The sequence below is a fragment of the Geotrypetes seraphini genome, chromosome 9 (assembly GCF_902459505.1).
Source record: "Geotrypetes seraphini chromosome 9, aGeoSer1.1, whole genome shotgun sequence".
Classification (NCBI taxonomy): Eukaryota; Metazoa; Chordata; class Amphibia; order Gymnophiona; family Dermophiidae; genus Geotrypetes; species Geotrypetes seraphini.
The window spans coordinates 121,322,659-121,343,153 of NC_047092.1; the positions used below are offsets into that span (position 1 = coordinate 121,322,659).

General features: G+C 44.7%; 1 protein-coding gene across 1 annotated transcript in view; it reads left to right on the forward strand.

The window, feature by feature from the left end:
* The window catches only part of LOC117366910 (nuclear body protein SP140-like protein), a 219,978-nt gene that overhangs the window by 52,909 nt on the left and 146,574 nt on the right, over positions 1-20,495 (forward strand). Inside the window, exons 3-4 of the mRNA XM_033958923.1 lie at positions 7,822-7,987; positions 10,646-10,738. Coding sequence (XP_033814814.1) covers positions 7,822-7,987; positions 10,646-10,738 — 259 coding nt within the window. The remainder of the gene's footprint in view (positions 1-7,821; positions 7,988-10,645; positions 10,739-20,495) is intronic.

Genomic DNA, 20,495 nt, shown 5'->3' on the forward strand with positions numbered 1-20,495 from the left:
ATCTGGTGATGGAGTGAGAATATTGGTTGTATCAGGAGTTTGTCTTGACATATGATGGCAGAGAGTTCCATAATAAGGGTTTACAGAGAAAATTGATTTATGAGTGGTATGGTAAATAATTTGTCATAATGAGGGTATGACTAAAAGGTTTTGATTATTTGATCGCAATGTTCGAGTTATAGGGAATGAGTAGTCTATCTTGAGTGAAAGTTCTGGATTTAAATGTTAGGAAACTCTTATATCTTGGCATCCTAAGTCCTCTAAATTTTCTTCACACTTCTAATCCTCTGTTGTAGTTCCTTCCTATTTCTCCTACTGTAAACCACGTCGAGCTCTACGAACGTGGAGATGATGCGGTATACAAACCTAAGGATTAGATTAGATTAGATTAGATTAGAAATAAAATTGTATAAGTTATTCTGTGGGAAAGTGGTAGCCAATGTGCATTAACCAAGAATAGTGTCACACGGTCAAATGTTTTAGCCTTGGATATAAGTTTAACTGCTGTATTTTGGATTATTTGTAGTCGTCAGTTCTTTTGGGGTTATTCCCTTATATAGTTCATTGCAGTAATCTAGTCTAGAGATGACTAGTGAATGTATTAGTGTTCAAAGATGAAGTTTCCAGAAGATTTGTAATGGAACAAATCATGCGTAATCTGTGAAAGCATTTTTTGTACTATGGAACTAATTTGTTGGTAAATTACACCTAGAATTTTAATGGTAGTTACCATTTGAAGGGGGTGTAGATTTAAGACAGGTAGGAGCAATCAGAAAGTAGGTTTCATTAAAGGAAAACAGCATTGTTTTAGTTTTAGATATATTAAGAGCTAACATGTTATCATTTAGCCCCTGGCTGATCTTTTCTAGTTTGTGGTTAATATCTAGAATGTCATTTGGGTTATTGGGATCGATAGGGTGAAGTAGCTGAATAGCATTCATATAGTCAGATGAAGCAGGGGAGGAAGGGTGGAGAGTAAATCTCATAGGTCCCCTAAAAATGTGGACACATAGGAGCTAATTTTCAAAGCACTTAGATGCACAAAGTACCATAGGTTTCTAAGGTACTTTGTGTGTCTAAGTGCTTTGAAAATGAGCCTCCATGTATGTACCGGATTTGCCAGTAGCTTAATCTGACCGTGCCCACAACACGTAGAGTTAATTGTGGGGAACCACTACATGTTGTGGGCAGTGCTTTGAAAATGAGCCTCTATGTATGTGCCGGGTTTGCCAGTAGCTTAATTTGACCCTGCCCATAACATGTAGGGTTAATTGTGGGGGACCACTACATGTTGTGGGCAGGATCAGATTTGCTGACAGAGCAATTTGCAGGGAGGAATAGTAGTTGCAGGGTGATATTTTTGGGCACTGGGAGGCAGTTTAGAGTGGATGGGGCAGTTTAGAGGTTTGCAAGTGTATGAATTCCCCTGGGAGGCAGTTTAGAGCAGTGATTCCCAACCCTGTCCTGGAGGAACACCAGGCCAATCGGGTTTTCAGGCTAGCCCTAATGAATATGCATGAGAGAGATTTGCATATGATGGAAGTGATAGGCATGCAAATTTGCTTCATGCATATTCATTAGGGCTAGCCTGAAAACCCAATTGGCCTGGTGTTCCTCCAGGACAGGGTTGGGAACCACTGGTTTAGAGGGATGGGGCACTTTAGAGGTTTGCAAGAGTATGAATTCCCCTTTTTTAACTGCCCTGCCCTCTGCAACAGACGTTAGAATTGGGACATTTTGGGGTGGGGGCATATTACTCTGGAACTCTCAGTCAGGCTTGGCCCATTTTCAAACTAGTTGTGTCTTTGGTTGGTTTTTAAAAAAAATAATTATTCAGGAAGGAAAGACAGACACATGGAGGCATGGTTAGATACACAAAGTATGGGGCACACAATGGTTGATAATATATTTGGAAATGGAATATCTTTCCTTTTCTTCTCCTGCTTAAGTGGCCCTCTTCCCCTTTTGTGCCTTTCAGAAGAGCTACTAGGCACATGAATACTTAGACCCAGATTCTCTAAACCAGGGGTGCCCACACTTTTTTGACTTGCGAGCTACTTTTAAAATGACCAAGTCAAAATGATCTACCAACAATAAAATTTAAAAAAAACACAACGCACACTGTACGCATAGAATTGTTAATTATCATTCCTATTCTGGGGTTTTTTCAAAGAGGTCAAAGCAGATGACTCTATGCACTGTCACCTCAGTAACAACCATACAAAAATAGACAAATACCCACCCCCCTCCCTTTTTACTAAACCACAATAGCAGTTTTTAGCGCAGGGAGCTACGCTGAATGTCCAGCGCTGCTCTCGACGCTCATAGGCTCCCTGCTCTAAAAAACACTATTGCGGTTTAGTAAAAGGGGACCATATTGTAAAATATAGACAGCAGATATAAATTCAGACACATTTTGATCACTAAATTTAAAATAAAATCATTTTTCCTACCTTGTGTGGCTTTGCCGGTGACGGGCTCAGGCTTTGGCCCCTGTTCACCGCCCAGCCACGGCCGATTCCTGCGTGCCTCCAAGAGAAGTTGGAGGTCCTGCTGGCTTTCAATAAGAAAAAGAATTAGTCAGGATCAATAAAGTTTTACCAAACTTGAGTCTCACTTTATTGGCTTATGGACCACACTGTCAGAAATTAGCCTTGCAGCGTAAAAGTAACAAAAAGAAAACCGGGCTTTTAAAACCTAGCCCACACCTTCTTGGCAGCTCAGATCTCTCAGTTCCAGCGTCTGAGCAAAGTCAATAATAGAATTACAAACAATAATGTCCAGCTTTATCAGCGTCCTGAGCAAGGTAGCTTCACTACTTGAGTGCAAATATTGCTGAGGTCTGGCTTGCAACAGGCCTAACACACCAGCGGAGCACGCTGATGGGGGAAGGGAGTAGCCGAATCCACTCTGAATCAGCTTTAAACAGCTTGCCAACAATTGGCCCCACAAACCCAACCCGAGAATGGTTGGTGGATTCTCCCCTCTACTGTTCCTTCACACATTGAGTCTCAAACACTCTGCAGATAAGCAGAACACAAAACTTGCCAACAAAATGCACTTGGCTTTAAAGTCCCAAACAGCTCCCTCCTGGCTGTGAGCTTTGCACAGCTCACTTGGCTTCACCTTGGTGCTTGTAGCAACACACAAAAAAAAAACACCAAAGTTTTAAACCCACAAGAAGAAAAATAAAGTTAATGCACTTAACTTTCCTCCATTGATACTTCTTGTGGCTCCATGGCATACTCCAGGAATTCCATGGGTTCAGTGCTGGCTGTTGGGTTGGCTTCAGGGACAGGGGCTGCCTCTGACATTTCAATGTCCTCTCCTAGGGCTGAGTCAGGAGCCTGGTCCTCAGAGCCTGCTTCCTGGTCAGCGCCAGGATAGACTGACCTAGACTTCCTCAGGGCAGCCTCTAGAGCAGTGGTTCCCAACCCTGTCCTGGAGGACCACCAGGCCAATCGGGTTTTCAGGCTAGCCCTAATGAATATGCATGAGAGAGATTTGCATATAATGGAAGTGAGAGGCATGCAAATCTGCTCCATGCATATTCATTAGGGCTAGCCTGAAAACCCGATTGGCCTGGTGGTCCTCCAGGACAGGGTTGGGAACCACTGCTCTAGAGCATGCAGCTGATCACGCCCTAACTTGAAAGGAGGCAGAGCAGCTTGTTGCTTAGACTGTGCTTTCCTTGGGGCTTTAATCAGTGCTTGCAGCTGTGCACTACCTGCTCTAGGAGCTTGTCTCCTAGGCTGTTCCTTTCTAGGACACACCTCCTGCTGCTCTAGGTTATTCTCCCCTTCTTGCTCCCCTCCCCAGGGCTTAGTGACTTGGTGTTTCAACTGGAACTCTAAACTTAGCTGGGAACTAGAGTTTGTCCGGTCACACTGGTTAGCCCTTTGAAGGGTGATTCTAGGGTTAGGAGGAGACTTCCCTAGAACAAGCCGAGCTTTAGGGCTAGGGTTGTGACACTTGTCTGGTGATTTCATGAGTCTCTGGTTGCACTTTCTTCTTCTGACTGTGCATCCAATCTTTCTTTCAGCCTGTATGCTTCCTCTCCTCCACACCTCATTCCCTCCCCCAACTTTTTCTTCCTCTCTCCCTGACCTTTCTTTCTTTCTCTCTTCATGCCCCCTTTCTTTTTTTCTGTTTCTCTTCTTTCCTTATGTCTCCCTGCCTGCCCCCTTTCTTTCTTTCTCCCTGCGCTTCCCCAAGCCACTGCCACTGCCGCTGCCATCGGGGAACAGGCCCCAAACACCACCAATGGATAACAGGCCCCAAAGCCGACGCCGCTGACGCCCCATGCTCTCTCTGCTTCGGGCCAATCAATCTTCCTCTCCCCGACGTCAATTCTGCCGTCGGAGAGGAAGTTCCGCCCAGCCAGGCAGCGATTGGCTGGCCCGAACTTCCTCTCCGACGGCAGAATTGACATCGGGGAGAGGAAGATTGATCGGCCCGATAGATCGCCAAGGCAAAGGGAGTCCTGGATGATCGACTCACTTTGCCTTGGCGAGCTACCGGTCGATCGCGATCGACCTATTGGGCACCCCTGCTCTAAACTATGCTGTTGTTGGTGGCTGCCTTAAAAGCAGCTGCCAGTCGTGTATCAATCACGCAATGGTGCCATTCAGAAAATCGCACCTCTGGTAAAGATAGGCACCAGAAAAGTAGGCCAGGGTTTACAAGGCCTATATTTAAGGCACCTACCATTGACTTGAATCACGCCTCTGGAGGTGCCTACTGGTGCCTAACACCACTTCCGGAGTAAGGCACCTTGTTATTTCTCAAGTCAGCTTTTAAATGGCATTTCCCTATTGGCAAGTATAGCCTCAGCACCGCATGCTGCTCCCTGTGACCCTGGGTAAGTCACGTAATCCTCCACTGCCCCAGGTACATAAGGTAGATTGTGAGACCATTGGGATAGACAGGGAAAATGCTTGAAGTACCTGTATGTAAAATGCTTTGTGTGTGGTTGTATAACTACAAAAAGGCAGTAAACAAGTTCCAATCCCTTTCCCTTAAGTTAAGGCATCGTTTATAAAATATAATAATAATAATAATATTAACTTTATTCTTATATACCGCCAGACCACAATAGTTTAAAGTGATTCACAGCAAGAGAAACTGAACAGTCAGAAACATGTTCAAATCATAAGAAATACATAATAAGCAAAGCAAATAAGCTAGAACAGTAAAAAAAAAAAACAACTTAGGTTACAAATCCATCAAATAACTTTGTCTTTACTAATTTTCTGAAGGAGTGGTAAGATGAAACACATGGAATAATTTTACCCACCTCACAGTCTGATTCTTTTTCAGGAGCTGATTTAATAAACCAGCCATGGGAGATGGTTGATAAAGAGCAGTGTGCTCAGATTTCTTCCTACTGATGGGGACAGCTTCCCTTTCAGTGCACAGGCATGGAGACAGATATATACAGTAAAAGAAGATTCTTACCACTTGAGACCTATGTCTGAGCAGTGGCGTAGTAAGTGGGAGCGCTCCCCCCAGGCGCTGTCTTGATAGGGGTGCCAGCACCCATTCTCTCTGCCTCCCTCGCTCCTTCCCCCCCACTACCGCATGTGCACCCCTTCTCTTCCCACATACCTCTTTAATGTTCAGGGCGTAAGATGCAACCTGAACCTGCTGCTCATGCCAGCGATGGCTCTTCCTCTGATGTCACTTCCTGGACCCACACCTAGAAATGTTAAAAAGGTGTGGGGGAGAGAAGGAGCACATGTGTGCGGCAGGAGGGGGCAGAAAAGAGGGCAGGGGAGGGGCGCCTCTCACCCTTGCTACGCCACTGTGCCTGAGTAAGTCCTTGCATCTGATAATCCTCTTTATACTTACAAATGAGCTCTTGCAATCATTCTTGAAATTTCCTCTGCCCTAGGCTGAAAAAGTACCTTAGACAGTCTCCACTCTGGACAAGGAGCTTGATGCTTACTTCCCTCTTACATAAATCACATCTAGGTTCTTTCCCACTTAGGATCATCTTGGACCTCAAGTTTATTCCCTCTCCTTGAATTTCTGGGAGCTCCTTCCTTGAGCCTCAGCCATCTTCTCTAGATGAGACCTAAAAAAGAAAAGGAAAGAACAGGGCTCCTGTGTTATGTACAAGACACCTGCCACTGAGGAGAATCTGTAAAACCACTAAATCATAAGAACATAATCCTCTTTATTATATCATTATTCGATGTCACTGGGGACCCTGAGCTAGTTACAGAAACAAGGGAGATTCTATGACCTCTTCTTTCCATAGAGTTCATATTAATAGGGTTCTGTAAAGTTCTCCTATCCAGGTAAACATAGAGTTGGCAAATGGTACAAAACATTATGAAGTTGTCTGGAAAAAAAATATATATAGTTTTTACCCATGCACAGGTAAAAATACTTCGCTCAGGCTTCTTTATAATCGCTCAAAATTAGATCACATAACTGCTTCTCAGACTTGAGCACATGTTTCCGATCTCCTCTAGGATACCTTTCAAATACAACCTTCTCACTTTTCAGATTCTGGACTCTCATCTTCCTCTATTCTTATTTTCTCATTTGATTCCCTATTCACCCAGGAGAGAACTGTGTTCCTCAAATCAGTCCTTACTGTCTATTCCATCCCTTATGGATATTTACAGAGACTCTAGTTTGTCTGTAATGGCTCCAACTCTCTGGAACTCTCTTCCATTATATCTTCGAACTGAAAAATCTCTGGTCATTTAATTCTCACTTGAAGGCTTATTATTTAAAAATGGCATTTGAACCTAGTTCCTAATAGTTTGTCACTTCGCTACTTTTGCCATGACTTGTGACTAGGGAGTCTTTATCTCTGCAATATCTTCTCAATAATTATGACTAGGTAGTTAATTTCCTTGTAACTTTTTCATGTTACTTGTGACTAGGTAGTCACCATCTTACACTTATCTTTACTTTTCTTTTTTCCTATTATTTCTGCATCCTACCCTCTTGTTCTTATCCCGCCTGTTTTTCCCTTAAAATATTATAAACCTCTCCTGCCCTTTTTGTCTTCTTGTGTCTAGTTTGGTTAATTTGTTTGTGTACACTCCCCTTGTTATGTTTTTATTTTAAATATTGCCCATCCTTTTTTGTTTTTTGTACATCACTTTGATTTGACTTTTTTTGTTATAAATGGTGGTATATCAAATAAAATAACTGTAACTGTAGAAATGCATTCATGTTCTTCATAGGAAGGCTAACAGAATTATATAATATGAGTCCTCTGGATATAGAGCAGTGTTCTTCAACCACCGGTCCATGGACCAGTGCCGGTCCACAGAAAATTCCTGCCGATCCACAGGGCCAGCATATGCATCAGGCCCAAAACAGTGTTCTTCAACCGCCGGTCCACGGTGTGATTGATGCGGCATTATCTTCGAGCCAGCTCCCTCTTCCTAACTGATTCAGTGCACGGGCAGTGGCTCCTACAGGCATCCTGCGCCTGAACCGGAAGTCTTCTCTCTGACGTTGCAACATCAGAGGGAAGGCTTCCAGATGAGGCATGGGACATGCAAGGTGCAATTAGTACTATTATGGGGGCGGGGTCTGGGGTGGAGATTGGATAGAGATGGGTGGGGTCTGGCCCATGACTTAACCCATTGTTCTTCAACCGCCGGTCCATGGACCAATGCCGGTCCACAGAATAATTCTTTTATTTCTGCCAATCCATAGGTGTAAAAAGGTTGAAAAACACTGATATAGAGTACCGATAATTTATCCACAGGTCAGGAATGCATGTTTTTGATAGGCCATTTATTAATGAAATGATGCCATATATAATTATGAGATATGATTCTTTTCCTGTAGGATCTCCAGAAAGATGACAGGGCGGTGGATGAGGTGATATATGATCTGCTTGACAAGTTGGAAAACAAAGGCATGGAAAGAATCAAATTATTTCTAGAACAGCTCTTCAGAAAAGAGAATTCTGGAAAATACCCAGAACTAGGAAAACTAAAGACAAAATTCAATGGTATGCTTCTATAGATCAGTTGCTCATTATTGACTGGGTTTTCACATAAGGCTGGCTTGCTCTTAGATATATAACTTACATAAGACTTTAGCTCATTCTACTATTATGGTTACATTGTTCACTTACCCCCCTCTTTTATCAAGCTGTGCTAGAGGTTTTTAGCACAGGCCGGCAAGGTAAGTACTCCAATGCTCATAGGAATTCTATGAGCATCGGAACATTTACTATGCTGGCCCACGCTAAAACCCTCTAGCACAGCTTCATAAAGCTGGCCTTTGTGAGGTTTTGGATTGGGCTTTCATTTTAGTCCCAAAATCACAGATTTGTTTATGAATAATGTTTCTTTTCCACAAATAAAAGAACAATGTCTGATAATGAAGTGCTATAGGTATGTAGAATTTGTTCAGTTATTTGCTTATTTGTAATTCTAAGCCATCCTTTCAATATAACCATAGAACAGGACAGTTTATAAACTTTTTTTTTTAAAAAATGGTCATTAGAATCAATTAAAATTTCATATTAATGTATAACCTCAATAACATAACTTAGTTGCATCAAAAAGTAAAGCAGAAGGTATATCCACGCTATGGATGTTGTTACCGGGTACAGCCAAGCAGGGCTCAGCAAGTGGTCTTACCCAGTGCACACAAAACCTCAGCTGAGTGGTTAAATGAGGTTCTGTTGGTAGCTTGGTATTGGAATAATAATTTTTTTAAAAAAAACCCACAGGTCCACAGGTATATTATAGCAGCATTCAAAACACAAATAATTGACAATTCCAAGCCCATTATCTACAAAAGAGAGAGAGAAAAAAACACCCAAAACAACTTGTTCTAACTATAAAGTTTTCTTCAAATAAAAATTTCAGCCTTCTCTTAATCTAGTACCCAGTACAAATTTTATCTCAGATCTCTTTAACAGGAACAGATTAGCTTATGTCTATTCCTTCTATAATGGGCAACTCTGTTTCTTCTGTCTCCATATTATAAGCAAGGTGCTCATCAGCCATCTCATTGTCTTGCCCAAACACAGACTCACCATTCTCTGGGGCTTCTATCTCACCAACCTCTGCCTGGGCTGGTAGACTGTAGCTTCCTGATTCTGTGGGCTGGCAATCTGTGGCTTGCAACCTGATGACTGGCTCTGGCTTACTGGGTTGGGAGCAGATGTGTACTCTGAGGCTGGCTCGCCAACTGCTTCTGGAGCCGGTTCTCCTGCTTTGAGAAAACTACTCCCTTTTCTTTCACTGCAGGAAGTTGATTAGTCCTCTCCTGCAGTTATGTTAGGGTAATCTGTACTTAGAGCCCTTTTCACCTGGCCTAAACCAATTTGAGCCTTATTGGGAGTGGCTTGTATTCCAGTTCTGCTCTTTCCTTTCCCTAGCTCTATGCTTGATGGAAGATGTAGTCTTTCCACTTGTTTTCTTTTAACTGGCTTAGGTAAAGCTAAACCAGATCTGCCTGCTTTAGGCAGGGCTTTAGGAGGTTTTGTTGCTGGAAGGCTTGGCTTGTAAGTATTCCTAGGAGCTGCTTTAGGACTCACCTTAGCAGGTTTAGGAATACTTTCAAGGGTTTTAACCCCATTTCCCTTTTCTGGCAAGGCTTCCTCGCTAGGAACAGGGGCAGCCCTCTGACAATGTGCATTGGTTAGTGCACATTTGGTTAGTGTGAGGAGAATTTTATAAACTATTTTTGCACATAACATGCTAATTTATATAGATATAAGAGTTCTTATTAAATTAGGTCATGTTTAAAAGTATGTGCAGTACAAGTTGGTGTATACTTGTAGCCTGTGGTGTAGTAAGTGTGAGAGGTGCCAGGGATGGTAGTGCCCTTCCCCTGCCCTCTTCACCCCCACTCCTTCCCCGTCCCCCCTGCTGCATGCATGAACTCCTCCCTAAGAGCGATTTTATAGAATCGCACTTAGCGCTGCACTACTTGGTACTAATTTATTAGGCAACATACAGTATCTAGAATTGGGGCTTTGGTACATAATTCCTATAGCAGCTTTAATGAAAATTATTGAAGAAATAAAATGTATATTTAATGTTAGAAAGAAGGTAGGGAGGATGGGTTCAAGCCAGTGATGTGAATGTGAGTAAGAGAAAAGAAATGTCTTTCTCTTTGAAAGAACCCTGAATGGGTGAAAATCTAATACTCAATATTCTGAGGCTTGATCCCGTCTATACATAGAGAAAATAAATTATCTCCAATGCCATTTTGGTTTATTTTGGTGGTTCTATATATTATATTTAATTGATAGGTAACCAAGTTTTTTTCTACTTTTGTTATATAACATTTGTGATTTTTAACGTGTGGACAGTGTAGTGAACCATAGAGAGGGGACCTGGGGACCCAAGCCCATATCCCACTCTAACCACTACATTATGGTGGAAAGTGTGAGCCCTACTGTTCTGCCTTATAGGTAACACATGCACTATCGAAAATGCCCCTCCACCCCACAGGTAAAATGACAGGCTGATTGTCCCAATATGAAGGTAGATGTGTTCACCTTAGTAGAAATGTTTGGACCTCTCTTCATATGCTTTGTTAGACTTGCGTAGTCTTAAGAAAAATATCTTTAACCCTTGTCTTAGATTTCCATATACATTCCCCTTAATGTTTTGTTTTATGTTTCAATTTCTTTTATTGTGAATAGAATTTATCTATGAAGAAAATGCATCAAATGCAAGAACTCCTAAAAGGCTGCTGATGACCAACAGGAAGAGAAAATGTCCTGTGAAAAAGAAACGTAAGTTTGAATGGAGCCCACCAATTGTAATTTCTCAGAAATTTCTTTGATTTTGCTGCTGAAAATGTTCATTGCCAGAACATGGATAAGTGATTCCCAACCCTAATCTATAAAGGCTTCTAGGTGCCTACTTCCCTTTATAGAATATTAGCCTAATAAAGGAATTAATGCACCTAAGGCACAATCACTTATGCCATCCATTGACCCCTGTAAGTGTTAGCACCTAAGTGTGACATAAACATGCATCAGCACATGAGAACTGGGTATAATTTACATAGCTCAGTGCTTGGACCCGTGCTCTTTCAACATCTGGACATAGGCATGACGAGTGAGGTGATTAAATTTGCGGACGATACAAAATTATTCAGAGTAGTGAAGACGCAGGGGGATTGTTAAGATCTGCAATGTGACATAATCAGGCTTGAGGAATGGGCATCGACATGGCAGATGAGGTTCAACCTGGACAAGTGTAAAGTGATGCATGTCAGTAATAAAAATCTCATGCACGAATACAGGATGTTCAGGGCGGTACTTGGAGAGACTTCCTAGGAAAGGGACATAGGAGTTCTGATCGACAAGTCGATGAAGCCATCCGCGCAAAGTGCGGGGGCAGCAAAAAAGGCGAACAGAATGCTAGGAATGATGAAGAAGGGGGATCACGAACAGATTGGAGAAGGTTATCATGCCGCTGTACCAGGCCATGGTGCACCCTCACCTGGAGTACTGCATACAGCACTGGTCACCATACATGAAAAAGGACACGGTACTACTCGAGAGGGTCCAGAGAAGAGTGACTAAGATGGTTAAGGGGTTGGAGGAGCTGCCGTACAGCGAAAGATTAGAGAAACTGGGCCTCTTCTCCCTTGAACAGAGGAAATTGAGAGGGGACATGATCGAAACATTCAAGGTACTGAAGGGGATAGACTTAATAGATAAGGACAGGTTGTTTACCATCTCCAAGGTAGGGAGAACGAGAGGGCACTCTCTAAAGTTGAAAGGGGATAGATTCCGTACAAATGTAAAGAAGTTCTTCTTCACCCAGAGAGTGGTGGAAAACTGGAACGCTCTTCTGGAGTCTGTCATAGGGGAAAACACCCTCCAGGGATTCAAGACAAAGTTAGACAAGTTCCTGCTGAACAAGAACGTACGCTGATAGGGCTAGTCTCAGTTAGGGCGCTGGTCTTTGACCAGAGGGCTGCCGCGTGAGCGGACTGCTGGACATGGACCACTGGTCTGACCCAGCAGTGGCAATTCATATGTTCATCATACAGCAGTTCTTTGAATTTCTCATTGCCACCACTCTTTGAGACAAATGTATCCAGTTTGACAGTTCTGTGTTATTTAAGTAATCTGTGTGATCTCTAATATTCATTCATTCTAGTTTGTCTGTTGCTTGCCCCTTTTTTTGAAGACTTTAGCATATATATAATGAGGTAATGCTCTAGTTCCCTAAAGTTTCAGCTCCAGATTAGCTTAATGCGTTATTCACTTTTTCCTGTCGTATCAACAGATTTGCCTTTGCAGCTAATTCAACTGCTAATTCAACTCAGCCATGTCTTCCCGTTCCAATGTATGAATACAGGCTGATGTCACAGATTCCCAAGCAGAATGCCATCTGTTACAGAGCTCTCCTGCTAGCTTTTCTGGCTATAATTATTGAACTTCTTGCAGTAGTCAATGGCATTACAGTATTTCTTTCTCATTGTGTTTCGGGTCCTCCCCCCCTTTCTCTTTTCTTGCCATCTGATAACATTCAGCATCATATTTGCACTCTGCCCCTGTTACATACAGTAGTGCCTCCTTTACATTTTCAGTTATTAATTCATTTAATTAGGAAAATCACTTAACCTTGGGTGTCTTAGTGTTTAGTACATGCTAATCATTAGTGTGCACTAGTGCTGCCCGATTCACGATTCAAATCGGTTCACCGATTCACTTTGGGTGAATCGATTTGAATCGATTTAAACCCCCCCCCAAAAAATCGGCTTCCCGATTCGTCTGACCCTCCCCCCTCGCCTCCTAAAGCAGGAGCGGCAGCGCTGCTCTTGCTGGCCGGCCGCTGCCGTACCTGCTTTAGAGGGGAGAAGGGAGAGTCAGTCAGGAAGTGCTGCTGTGCTGGTCTTCGGCTTCCCCCCTCCCTAGCGTCCGGTATCCCCCCTGGTCTCCCAGAAGGACTTTGCACCCCCCCCCCCCGGGAAGGCCTCCGTGTTACCCCTGGCCTCCCCACACCGTTTACCTCATAGCTGCAGTCTGCAGCGAAAATTGCGGTTACAGCGTCTTTGTAAACTTGCTTTGAGCTGTTTCCTTCGCTGCGATCCTGCCGGGACCGTAGCAAAGGAAACAGCTCAAAGCAAGTTTACAAAGATGCTGTAACCGTGATCTTCACTGCAGACTGCAGCTATGAGGTAAACGGTGCGAGGAGGCCAGAGGGAACACGGAGGCCTTCCCAGGGGGTGGTGGTGAGGGGGTGCGCAATCCTTCAAGGAGGGAACAGGCCTTTTGGGAGTGCAGGCCTTCAAGGGGGGGTGGTGCAGACCTTTAAGGGGGTAAAAGGCCTTCAAAGGGGGGACAGGCCAGGGATGGTGGCATAAGCCTTCAGGGAGGACAGGCAGGCCTTCAGGGAGGACAGGCCTTCAAGGGGACGACGACAGGCCTTCAAAGGGGGGGAACAGGCCTTCAAGGGGGGGTCAGGCCTTTAAGGGGGGGTACAGGCCTTCAAGGGGGGAACAGGCCAGGGTTGGTGGCATAGGCCTTCAGGGGGGACAGGCAGGCCTTCAAGGGGGGTGCAGACCTTTAAGTGGGGGAACAGGCCTTCAAAGGGGGACAGGCCAGGGATGGTGGCACAGGCCTTCAGGAGGGACAGGCAGGGCTTCAGGGGGGACAGGCCTTCAAGGGGGGCCCTGGTGTAGAAGTACATAGAGGGAGGGAGGGAGGGGGGGTTCAAAGAGACATGCATTTGCAGGACTTTGGGGGGAAGAAATAATGGGTCTAAAAATAGAGAAGGAGAGAGATGATGGACAATGGGATTTAGGGAGGGAAGGAACAGAAAGGGAGAGAAGTTGGACATAAGGGATAGTGTGGAGGGGGGATAGAGATACTGGATAGGAGGGTAGTTGGGAAAAGAAAGGGAGAGATGGTGAACCCTGGGGTGGTAGGGAAGGATGGAGAGATGCTGGATGAAAGGGTAGTTAAGAAAAGGTGGATCTGTGGATGGAGACAAAAAAAAAGAAAGATTCCAGACCTCTGGGGGAGGGAAGGGAAACAAGGGGAGGATAAAGATGGCAGATGGATGGTTAGAACGAAGAAAGAAGAAAGAAGGAGACCCTGGCAAGCAAGTTATCAGAAGACAACCAGAGTCTGGGACCAACAAGATTTGAATAATGACCAGACAACAAAAGGTAGAAAAACTAATTTTATTTTCCATTTTCCGATTACAATATGCCAGATTTGAAACGTGTATCCTGCCAGAGCTGGTGTTAGACTGCAAACGTGAGCTAGGATTTAAGAGAGAGAGAGGAAAAGTCTTTTTTGTTTATTTTGTTTACACCACAGCGCCAGTGTGGTTAGGAGAAGGCAAAGGGGGTGAAGAGATTATAAAATAAACCCACCAGGATGTTTGAAAAAAACACCCAATTGGGCAGGAAAATCGAATCATAGAAACATAGAAATAGACGGCAGATAAGGGCCACGGCCCATCTAGTCTGCCCACTCCAATGACCCTCCTCTATCTTTCTCTGTGAATAGATCCCACGTGTCTATCCCATTTGGCCTTAAAATCAGGCATGCTGCTGGCCTCAATAACCTGAAGTGGAAGACTATTCCAGCGATTAACCACCCTTTCAGTGAAAAAAAATTTCCTGGTGTCCCTGTGCAGGTTCCCGCCCCTGATTTTCCACAGATGCCTCCTTGTTGCCGCGGGACCCTTGAAAAAGATGATATCTTCTTCCACCTCGATGCGGCCCGTGAGATACTTGAATGTCTCGATCATGTCACCCCTCTCTCTGCGTTCCTCGAGTGAGTACAGCTTCAACTTATCCAGCCGTTCCTTGTACGGGAGATCCTTGAGTCCTGAGACCATCCGGGTGGCCATTCTCTGGACCGACTCCAGTCTCAGCACATCCTTACGGTAATGCGGCCTCCAGAATTGCACACAGTATTCCAGGTGGGGCCTCACCATGGATCTATACAATGGCATAATGACTTCAGGCTTACGGCTGACGAAACTCCTGCGTATGCAACCTATGATTTGCCTTGCCTTAGATAAAGCTTGCTCCACTTGATTGGCAGTCTTCATGTTCTCACTGACGATCACTCCTAAGTCTCGTTCTGCTTCAGTTCTTGTTAGGATCTCGCCATTAAGGGTGTAAGTCTTGCATGGATTTTGGCTGCCCAGGTGCATGACTTTGCATTTTTTAGCATTGAAGCTGAGTTGCCAGGACCTAGACCAGCGCTCCAGTAGGAGTAGGTCGTGCATCATGTTGTCGGATATTGAATTTATGTCTGTTGTGCTTTTGCCCACTACATTGCTTAGTTTGGCGTCATCGGCGAATAATGTTATTTTACCTCGCAGCCCTTCTGCCAAGTCTCTTATAAAGATGTTGAATAGGATCGGGCCCAGGACCGAGCCCTGCGGCACCGTCATTTCGGAGGGGGTGCTGTTCACCACTACCCTCTGAAGCCTACCTCCAAGCCAATTCCCAACCCATTTCGTCAATGTGTCGCCCAATCCTATAGAACTCATCTTGCTCAGCAACCCTCGTTGTGGTACGCTATCGAATGCTTTACTGAAGTCCAGGTATACGATGTCCAGGGACTCCCCAACATCCAGCTTCCTCGTCACCCAGTCAAAGAAGCTGATCAGGTTGGATTGGCGGGATCTCTCCTTAGTAAATCCATGTTGACAGGGATCCCGTAGATTCTCCTCGTTCAGGATCGTATCCAACTGGCGTTTGATTAGAGTTTCCATTAGTTTGCATACTATTGATGTGAGACTCACCGGTCTGTAGTTTACTGTCTCCATCTTGGAGCCTTTCTTGTGGAGTGGAATGACGTTAGCCGTTTTCCAGTTCAACGGGACGTTACCCGTACTAAGGAAGAGATTGAAGAGCGCGGATAGCGGTTCCGCCAAGACATCACACAACTCCCTGAGTACCCTGGGGTGTAGGTTGTCTGGCCCCATTGCCTTGTTAACCTTAAGCTTTGACAGTTCGCAGTAGACACCGCTGGGTGTAAACTCGAAATTACTAAACGGGTCATCTGCGTCAACCCTTGTCTGTAGCTGAGGGCCGAGACCTGGTGCCTCGCGGGTGAAGACTGAGCAGAAGTATTCATTTAACAGTTGGGCTTTTTCCGAGTCCGCTTCTACATAGTCTCCGTCTGGTTTCCTAAGACGTACTATCCCACCTGATTTCTTATTTCTGTCACTGATATACCTGAAGAAGGATTTATCTCCTTTCTGGATGTTCTTCACTAGAGACTCCTCCATGCGGAATTTGGCCTCCCTAACTGCTTTTTTGACGGCTTTTGACTTGGCCAGATAGACTTCCCTAGAGTCCTGTTTCCCTGATTGTTTGTAAGAGATGAATGCTTTTTTCTTCTCCTTGATGAGGTCCGAAATCTCCGCAGAGAACCACTGTGGCTTATTGTTCCTTCGCCGTTTACTTACCGATTTAACATAGCAGTTTGTTGCTTCTTGTATGGTGGCTTTCAAAGTCGACCACGTTTCTTCCATGTTATCGGTTTCTGCTTGGCTTTGTAGTGCCTGGTGAACGAAGTCTCCCATTTCTTTGAAGTTTGTGTCCTTGAATTTGAGGACCTTGGTCAGTGTGGTAGATTTAGTGAAACCTTTCCTGAGATTGAACCATACCATGTTGTGGTCACTGGAGGCCAATGTGTCGCCCACCGAGACCTCTGTGACACTTTCTCCATTGGTAAGTATCAGGTCCAGTATTGCCTGATCCCTTGTTGGTTCCAACACCAGTTGCCTGAGTCTTGCTCCCTTCTTAGAGTTTAATAGCCTCCTGCTGCTGCCAGAAGCAGAGGAAAGCGTGTCCCAATCCACATCAGGCATGTTGAAGTCACCTAACAATACTGTGTCTCCACGCAAGGTGATATTCTCTATATCTCCGATTAATTCCATATCTAGGTCATCCTGTTGTCTTGGGGGTCTGTATATTACGCCAAGATACAGGCATTTGTCCTTCCCTCTGGCCAAATTTACCCAAACGGATTCCCCAGTGTAGTGGACATCTGTGATTCTGGTGACCTTAATGTCATTTTTAGTATATAATGCTACACCTCCTCCCATTTTGCCCTCCCTGTTCCGGCGAAGCAAGTTGTAACTCGGTATGACCATGTCCTACCCGTGGGAATCCGTGAACCAGGTCTCAGATATCGCCACCACATCCAGGTCGGCATTCCTCATTTCTGTTTCTAATTCCAGGATCGTTTCCCAGACTGTGGGCATTTACGTACATAGCCCTCCATGTTGTGTGTTTGTTATGTCTCAGTGGGGATGTTCCCGCTTGAGCTACTTGGACACCTTTAGAATTATTCGCATGTTTTGTACTTTCCCTAGACCCAGAGTTACAACATGCACTTATCCCGGACTCCCCAGAGCCAGAACTACAGTGTGTTCCTATCCCAGACTCGGAAATGTGTGTACCCTGTGGGGGTATTCCCGCTTGGGCTACTTGAACTCCTTTAGTACAATTTGCAATGTGTGTTCTCTCGCTGGACCCAGAATTACAATGTGTACTCCCTCTAGACCCAGAATTACAATGTGTACTCCCCCTAGACCCAGAATTAAATGTATACTCCCCTTAGACCCAGAATTACAATGTGACCCAGAATTATAATGTGAGCCAACCCCAGACTCGAAAGTGTGTATACTCTCCCCTGACCCAGATCGGTGTTTACTTACCTTAGTCTCAAAAAAGTATTGGCAGCTTAGCTCGCCAGGTAGGTTGTTTGTGCCCGTACCCTCCCCCAACTTACCTAGTTTAAAGACCTGTGTAGTAGGCGGGCTAGACGGTGTCCTAGGACGTTCTTCCCTCTTCTGGTCAGGTGTAACCCGTCTGGTCCCTGTAGTCCTTGCAATGCCTCTCCATGGTGCAAGAACCCAAAGTTCATCTCCTTGCACCATCCCTGCAGCCAGTCGTTTGCCCTCTGTATGCGATCCTCCCTGGCACTGCCCTTGCCCCTTACTGGGAGGATCGAGGAGAAGACCACCTGCGCAATCATCCTCCTCAGCTTCTCACCCAGGGCTCTGAAGTCTTCAGGTATGCTCTCTGGGGTGCTCCTGGCGGCGTCGTTGGTTCCGACGTGGATGAGAATCATGGGGAAGTGGTCACGGGGCTTGATGAGTCTGTCCAGGCAAGCGGTTACATCCCAGATCCTGGCCCCTGGCAAACAGCAGACCTCTCTTGATTGCAGGTCTGATCTACAAATTGGACCCTCGGTGCCTCTCAGCAGCAAATCCCCGATGACCACCACTCTGCACTTCTTAGGGGTGGGCCGATCTGTTGACTCTGGAACTGGAACTGTCTGCTGAACAACTTCCTGTTCCTCGTTGTCAGGACCTTCCTGTAGCAGTTGGTATCTGTTCTTCAGGGTGATTTGTGGTGTCGATGTAGAGCTGCCCTGTATGTGGGAGAAAGAGACAGAATAAGGTCTTCTGCGTTTTCCTGTGGAGGAAGTCACCAGCTGCCAGGAATCAGCGTCCCGAGCCACTTCCTGTATTCAGACGGTTGGTCTCAAGTTTGCAGGTTTGGATGCTTTGGGTGTCTCTAGGATGGTCTTGTCAGGTTCCTGTTCGGCGATCTGAGACAGCTCCTGGATGACTCCTTCGATGAAGGTCTCGTCGTCTCGGATACATCTTAAGCGCTGAACCTCCTCTCTCAGGCTCCTCAGCTCTAGCAAAAGGCTTTCATCTGGCTGATCCATTCCTTCCGTCTGTGTGGAGACTGTAGACATCTTTGAGGGGATGGCCTCGGTCTGTACAGAATCGAATCAAAAAACCAATTCAATAGGCTGAATCAAATCGAAATGTTTTTCCTGAATCGGGCAGCATTAGTGTGCATTAACTCTGTTAGCACCCCTTGTTGAAATCCCCCCTAAATAAATCGACAATCTTGGTAATTAAGTCTGCTCATGCCAAGTTTGTCAGGTTTTTGGTTTTGTTTTTTTTATAACCCTCTTTGTTTACCTTCTCAAATTGGATCTGGAATGGAACCCATCCACTTTTACTTATAAAGGCAGATTCTCATCACCTCTTCTGTGTAGAAAGAAGCTGATGGGCTGGGTACTGCAGATTAAGTCTTAAGCCTCTATTGGAAGAGCTGTGAGCAGGGCTTTCTCAAGCTCAAGGGACTGTGGTGCACCCTGATTCAACTTAAGCATTGGCACACCCCACATACCCCTTACAATCTGATATTTCTCCCTTATTTCCTACCAGTGATCAATTATCTCCCTCTCTCTCTTAATTTGCTCCCTTCTGCTGGTGAGGCACTGGCTCAGGACACTGATGAAAAAGTGTACCAAAAATCACAGTTTAGCACTTATCTCTCTATAAGTTTGAAGACAGACTGGACTGGGATTTTGGTGCCCTGAGCCAGAGCCTCACCTGGCCCATAGGTTGAGCCGGTTCTGTCTGTGAGCAATAATTTCCTAATATGTGATACTTGTACTGATTAACAAACAAAGCAAAGAACTACTACTATAGTTAACACATTCATACAGAAAATATAGTAGTGAAAGATAGCTATGACCAAAAGACCTCTGCATTCAAGAATAATCGTGGAGAAAAAGAGACCTCAGAAAAACTTTTTGCTCCTTATTTTCAGTACATACATGTCCTGCATTGGATCTAGCACTGTCATTGGTATCTAAAAAAGAAAAAAACTCTAACAAAAATGTTCTCTAATATTCTAAATTCTTCAATATCAAATTATTCATTACTGTGCAGCAAGGTACTTATCTTCATAGGTGCTTGGGTTGGTCAATCACTGGTGTAGATAAATGTTCCACTGCTGATATTCATGTTGCAAAAATATTCAAAGGAGAAAATTCAAGCAAGAAAGTGTACTTCAGCCAGACCCAACAGCAGCCCTGTTTTACATCAAGCTATATCAATGAGTCTGGCCACTACTTCCCACAGATAAAGCTACAGTCAGTTTGTAAAATAGGATATGTCTCACTAAAGACTGGGAGATGTTGAAAGCAGGTGGCAAAGGAAACAGGGATATATAAGGAGATGTAAGGGAGTTGTTGGACACTAGAGAGCATAAGGAGACGGGGGATATAGTGAGACAGAGGAGAATTGCTGGAAATGGAGGGGAAATGTTGGACATGGGGGAATAGGAAAATGGACAGGAGATGCTGGTCATGGAGAGAGGGAAAAAGAGTGCAAATGCTAGACACAGGAGGTAGGAATTAAGAAACAGGGTATGCTGAATGGAGCAAGGGAGATGCTGGGTAAGAAAGGAAGGGGAAGATAGGAATACAGAGATGAAAAGAGAGATATGCTACACACAGGACAGGGATAGGGAGAGAGATGGGAAAGATGCTGGATATAGGGAGGAGAGGAAGGGAGAGGGACATTAGTACGACGAGTGAGGTGATTAAATTTGCAGATGATACAAAGTTATTCAGAGTAGCGAAGATGCAGGGGGATTGTGAAGATCTGCAACGTGACATAATCAAGCTTGAGAAATGGGCATCGACATGGCAAATGAGGTTCAACATAGATAAGTGTAAA